General features: G+C 51.3%; 1 protein-coding gene across 1 annotated transcript in view; it reads right to left on the bottom strand.

Annotated features, from left to right (window-relative positions):
- Positions 1–5,278: 5,278 nt before the first annotated feature.
- Positions 5,279–6,468, bottom strand: part of TOGARAM2 (TOG array regulator of axonemal microtubules 2) — a 41,042-nt gene continuing 39,852 nt past the window's right edge. The window contains exon 19 of the mRNA XM_012788330.2: positions 5,279–5,789. Coding sequence (XP_012643784.2) covers positions 5,452–5,789 — 338 coding nt within the window. The 3' untranslated portion in view covers positions 5,279–5,451. The remainder of the gene's footprint in view (positions 5,790–6,468) is intronic.

Raw genomic sequence — 6,468 nt, 5'->3', positions numbered from 1 at the left:
ATGCAATGCTCTACTTTTTCAAAATACAATTATCTACATTGTTTCATTAAACCTTTGGGAAAAAAATTCTGAGATGGACAAAGCAAGTATGTGTCAATATCCTTTACAAATGAGAATTTAAAATGAGGCTGAGAGATGGTAAATGTCTCGCTCCAAAGACGCATCACCAGCTAGTGCAGAACGGGCCTCCTCACCGCCGCCAGCCTGCCTTCCAACATCAGCTGCCAGCGATACCTGGATGCTTGCAGAGGTGCTCTAGAAGGAGCTAGCACAACTTTCTTTGGAAGAAATTCTCCATTTGCTCCAACATTTACAAATAGATACTTATTTTTCATATCTAGCCAAAGTTCAGGTATAATTCTAGCCATTCCTCAAACTAGTTGGAATGGAATACCCAAGAGAATTTTTTAAAAATAATAATCCCCTCCATGAACTTCAACCTCCTCCTCTCCCCCTTCCTCCCTTACACATATAAGAAGAAAAGTCTTTTCCAGAAATTCTCTGCTCCTCGTTGCCACTAGTCCCCGCCTCGGGCCTGCAGATGAACCCCCCGCCACAGGGGCAGACGCGGCCTCCTCCCGCACACGGCTTTACGGCCAGTGCCCACAGCAGTAAAAGCCAGTGGATGAGACAGAAAGGAATATAGACCCTGGGAAACAAATTGCCTTCATGAAAATTATTTATCTAGCTATTTTTTTTTCTCCTTTGGAAGGGGACAGGATTGGCTATGTTCACAAAACCTGGTGACTTTTTAAAGCTATTATTTAGTTAACAGCTTCTGACACCAGCTGCAGAGGAGCCGATCACTTTCTGGATGTAAAAATTCTCAAGGAGAATCCAAGGTGATGCTAATAACAGCTGTCAACCCGCAGAGAGGTAATTATAAAGCCGTGATTAAAACAAAACAAAACCTTCAAACCTTACAGCCGTCTTCACTGAAACGCCAAGGGACAGGCTACCACAGAGCTGTCACACTCCCTGAATAAACCCCAGGAGTGATAAGGACCAAACAGGAGCCCCCGGGGGTCCCTGACCCAGAAATACCCACCAGCCAGCACCTTTGCACGCAGCGGTGCTGCCCGAGCTGCCCGGAGCCCAGCCGGGTGCGGGCTGGGAGGAATCAGCTGTTTGATAATTTGCAGATTCCCAGGTTCCTCCCTCCAGAGACAGAGCTACTGCTGAGACTGAGAATCTGTGTTTTTAACAAGCTCCTGTCTCCCTCTCTTCTCCCCACCCCAAGCAATTCTTTTCATCAACCACAGCTGGGAAATACTGGCGTGGGGACGCGGACTCCCAGGTGTGGGCTAGCCTGGGAGCCTCGCAACCACTGAAAGCGTTGAGGGTGTGGGAGAGTGACTGAGGTTCTGATCCAGGAGGTCTGACGTACAACCAGGGCGCTGCGCTTAGCCAGAGCCACAGTCCACAGCTTCCCCAGACCGACAGACGGCCTCCCATCGGGGCACGCCTGAAGCCTTCCTTCTTCCACTGTCAATCTTTAGCGTCCCTCTGCTTGCTTTTCAATCCCTGCCAAAATGCAAGTAATCATGGCTGACTCCCTTGCTACAGCAAGCTCTGAATAGTCTATACTTTTCTCATTTGGTCTTCATTTATTTCCCCAAATCCTACCCCCACCAGAGGCCACGGTCGGACAGCTAAGCGTCCACAGCATGTCCTGATGATCGGAGCCAAGCAAGCAGACCCTGTCTGCCCTGAAGGTTTTGAGGACAAAACTCTGCGACTAGACTAACTGCAGGAACCCATGGGACTTCAACTGGTCCTCTCAAAGGGCTCAGACTGACCCGATGGGAGGTAAATGTCTTGCAGGCATAAAGCACCCTGGAACAAAGGCCAGGGACTTTGGAGTCAAACAGATCTGGGCGCATATCCAAGCTCCAGTCACTTTCTAGCTGTGTCTTAGGGCCTGACCCCAAGGTGTGGTTCCTGCCAGACTCATGCCATTGACGACATCACCTGGGAGCTGTTGGAAAATGCAGAATCTCAGGCCCCACCCAGACCTGCCAAAGCAGAGTCAGCGCGTTAACAAGATTCCCAGGTGACTCCTGTGCACTGGCTGAGGTCACTCGTTAGCATCTCTGAGGCCCAGTTTCCTCATCAGGAAATGGGGGGAACAATACCTTCCTTAAAAGATGTCAAGAAGAATGACAGAGCTGCAACACTGCAGACACTCAATTAAGAGGGTGGCTCTTCCGCTCCCCTTCCCTTTCTGGACCCCTGTCTCTCTCTCTTCCTTACAAGGAGAATAGGAGACATCTCTTACCCTCATCATCTCCCCCTTTCTTTTCCCAATGGAAGAACTGAGTTACAAAGACAGGAGAATGTTTTCAGCAAGAAAGCGCTCTGCCCTGCTCCAAACCTCTGCCTCCAGCCAAGAGAGTCAAAGGAATGGAGGGGAGGGGACAGCCAGCCATGCAGGGGAAAGGGCTTCCAGGTTTTCTTCTCTGGTGGGGAAGGTGGCTGTGAGGGCCCTGTCAGGTTCGGAGAAAGGGGAAGGAGCTGGAGAAAGGACAGGCCCCGGCATGTGGGAACTGCCCTACCTTCCTGAGCGGAGATGGGCAGCCTGTGCCCAACCTCTGGAACAAGCCGGGCAGGCTAACATCCAGCCTCAGGCCCCACCCAGCCCTGGGAACATTCTCTCCTTTTCCAACCACGAGAGCAGCAGAGCGGCACAAGACCCTGCTCGCCCGCTGCTCCCAAAGCAATGGTGCCCAGATACGTGTTTATCAAGCGCTGCCTGTGCCCATGGCCTGGTACTAAGGACGTCACAACAATCATCTCACTAATCTTCACCGCACTAGATTGATAAGGAGAGAGAAGATGAGAGAGGTTGACAAAGGGGTCCTGAGCCACAGGCTGGGGGGGGGGGAAGGACACCCAGGGGTGTGAGACAAGGGAGCTGGCAGGCCAGGAGCCCACCAGGCCAAAGCCAGGACCACTTTTCAGCACATTGGTTTTTTAATCATGGTTTTGAATTTGGCCAGCCCTTAGAATTACCTGAAGAGTTTAAGAAAGAAAATAGAGCTACCTGGGCCTCACCCCAGACCAATTGACTCAAAATCCCTGGGGAGGGGCTCAGATCTCAGTATTTTTATATTTTTTAAATCTCCCAGGTGATTCTAAAGCACAGTTACTATCTCAGAAGGTGGGAGATAATAAAAGAAAGAGAAAACAAGGCAAAAGGTGGGACCTACTGAAAAAAGTTCCCTAAAATCTCAAAAATTCCACTTGATGTAAAAGGAAGCTCTGGCGGTTTCGGTTCTCAGACAAGCCTTTAGTCCCTGACTCTCTCGCTGGAGAGGAGAGAGACCTCCCACCCTCTAGAGCGTCTCCGTAAGTAGGGTTCCCGGATGCATGCACAGCCCGAGGAAGTGTGGGTGGGCTCAGCCCCTGCCCCCTCCCACTCCCCCTGGCCACTGCCCACAGTCTGCATTTCCCCTGCCTGGCTTCCCTGAGCTGTCTCTGGCTTTCTCAATGGGCCCAGGACCAGTTACTAATGTGCTGTCTTCTTCCCTTTGTTTTAAAGGCATTGATGTGGGAAAATCTCCTGAGACCGAACTTCCCCACGGTCCACCGGCCCCTGCCCTGCAGCACCCAGGGCTGTGGCCGGCAGAGCTCTGGGACTAGAGTAAAACCTGAAATAAGCAAGGAAAATGGAATGGTGCAAAGATCTATCCTTCACTTTCCCACCATTTCCAGCTGTTTTCAGCACTTCCACCCACAAGGGTGGTGTAGATCCCGGGGGACAGGAGGCTTTGTGTGTGAGGACCAGCGTGGAAGACAGGAAGACAGTTCCGTGCAGCTGAGCTTAATTTCTGCCTTCAAAATCCATGCCAGACTCTGTGTTCCTGAGCTCCTACAGTTCTCAAAAATCCTGAAATAGTCTCATACATTCTAACATATCAACAAGCAGAAAATGCAAGTCTCCCAACTAAATCAAAAAGAAAATCACTCAGATGACAGGCAAACACAATTAATTAAATTGTGCAAAACTTTAAGAAACATTTAATATCAGCCTCCCGGACATTTTTGGATGGCTCCCGGTCGAGCAGGCCTTTAACCTGGTTTAAGAGCAAAGTGGTGGCAGAGAAGCCTCTGTTGGGGTCACAGTTAGGTGAGAAGCAGCTCTCACGGGGCTGGAATTACCCAGAGTCACACTTAAGCCGCCTATGAAAAGCCCAAGTGCCAGGATGACTTCCCAACACCCCACCCCACCCCAGGGCTTAGGGAGGGGCTGGCCCAGTTCCACTTGGCAACACAGGCAAGATGGAAAAGTGGCTCCCGCAGCCACGGGAAACATAAGTGAGTAGGTCCTCGGGCTTCCAGAGCCACACTCCCCAGGAGACTCGCAGAACAGGGATGTGGAACTGATGTTGGACGTGGGGGCAGGTGCCAGTGGAGGGGGCTTCCGCTTGGGGAGGTGGGGGTGGCTCCTGGAAAACTTGCCAGCAAGAGGCTGGGGCTTCAGGACCTGGCCAGCTGCATCTGCCCTGAGTGTGGCTGTGGCTGGGCTTCTCAGCAAGGGCTGGGGGGCTACCCTGACAGCCTCCCCTCACCAGGCCTGCCGCACCCGTGCATCTGAGCTCTGATTCGATTCGTTCTGATCACACCACCGTTAACCTGCCGCTGGCCTCAGCCAAAGCCACCCCTACTGTGTCCAGAGCCTGAACCTCAGACATCTCCCGACCCCACAGCCAGGACCCCACTCCACTGGCTGCTCCGCCAGTGGCCAACACCTTCTCCGCTTCCCTGCACCCCGGCCCGTGCTGCACCCACACAGAGATTGCATGTGACATCTGGATGCCATGTAGCACTTTACGCTCTACAGGTTTTCACTTGCGGTATTTCAAGTGGAAAGCCAGAACCCCAGCTTCTAGAGAAGGCTGGGTGATGTAGGGGTCACAGTGCCTTTGCCTTTTGATGAGCTGGACAGATGTCATCGCAAGGTTCCGGCAGGATGGACAGACGCTGCGCCAAAGCTTTTGCGGGGCAGTGGCTCGATGTCCCTGCAGATGTTGTCACACTCACCTCCACTCAGCCAGTAACAAAGGGACGGGATCCAAATGCCCACCTCGGGGGCTCTGGGCCTCAGGAGGGCACGTCCGGCTGCTTGCAGACGGGGCCTACGCCCCCAAACGGGCTGCACCACACAGGTCTGTGCCACCCTTTTCCCTCCTAATCCTCTGTCTCAGAATTATCTGCAAGGGTTTTGCTGCTATCCTGTTTTGTTTTGTCACAAACATAGTTACTGGAAAGTTCTCTGAGGTTAAAAAAAAAGTACAACATAATAAAGCCTTAGAAAAATAAGTAATTCTTTTATTTCTACCTCAAAATACATCTGAAACTCTAAAGGGGAAAGTAGACCAGGAGATAATTCCATCATAAAAATAAAATAAAATTAAAAAAAAACTATAATTGTCCATTTTGGGTCCCTTTTTAATCCAGCTGAAAGAGGTGTGAGCTGCCAATGGTATTGCTGTCAGGTGCCACCCCTGTGTCGGTGGCCTTGTGGCTGCCTCCCGAGGCTTCCACGGCTAAGAGTTCCCGCAGCGTTCTGAGGACGTGCTTTGGCTGGCCAGTGGCCGCGTCCTGCAGGCGGGAGCCCATGTGCTCCTGGAGGCTCCCGGACAGCCGGCACGCCACCGCTCGGGCGTCCCCGCCATGCCCAGACAGGATGCCATTCCCGATCCTGTTGTTCAGGAAGTACCAGAGGACGGGAAGGACATGCCGCTCCACGGCCTGAGGCTTTCGTGGGTAAACTGAGGCCACCAGCACTGTTGGCAGAAAGGAGGAAGAGTCACTTGAGCCAAACACCCTCCCTCTCCCACCACCCTCTTCAGGACAGCAACTCTGTCCCCCAAAGGGCAGGCAGCCCCACAGGCTGACGTTCCCCCTAGCCACAGTGCCTAAGGATCATGACATATTTAGGGGTCCCACAAAGTGTTTTAATTTCTTTTAACATCAGTAGAAAAAAAATATGAATATATCTAGCTGGTTTATATTCATATTTACATTAACTAGTTATAAAATATAACTTTTAATATTTTTTATGGAAGAAGGGGTGCCACAAAGTCAGAAGTATTCAGGTCCATGACAATCATAATGGGTTCCTGCAGCACAGGGGAGAAGAAGAGGCAGACACACCTGGTGACAATCCTGCCTCTCCTGCCTACTAGCTGTGTGAGCCTGAGAGAGCCCCCCAACTTTTCCAAGCCTCTTCCAAATCTGCAAAGATAAAAATCCTGAACTAAGCTCCCAAGAGTTTTAGAGATGCAATAATAAATATGCCTAAAGTGCCTACCTCTAAGTAGGCAGGTGAAAAACAGTAGCTAGTATTAGCATTACATTAATCCACATCACCTCCTATGAAAGTCCAGACAAACACAGAGGCGAACTGCACTAGGGAGGGAAGTCAAGACTCTCTCACGTGGAACATTCTGGCAGATAAGACAG

Source organism: Microcebus murinus, chromosome 3 (genome assembly GCF_040939455.1).
Source record: "Microcebus murinus isolate Inina chromosome 3, M.murinus_Inina_mat1.0, whole genome shotgun sequence".
In the NCBI taxonomy this organism is placed as follows: Eukaryota; Metazoa; Chordata; class Mammalia; order Primates; family Cheirogaleidae; genus Microcebus; species Microcebus murinus.
The sequence above is the reverse complement of the archived record's forward strand: the minus strand, read 5'-3'. Positions and strand labels throughout refer to the sequence as shown.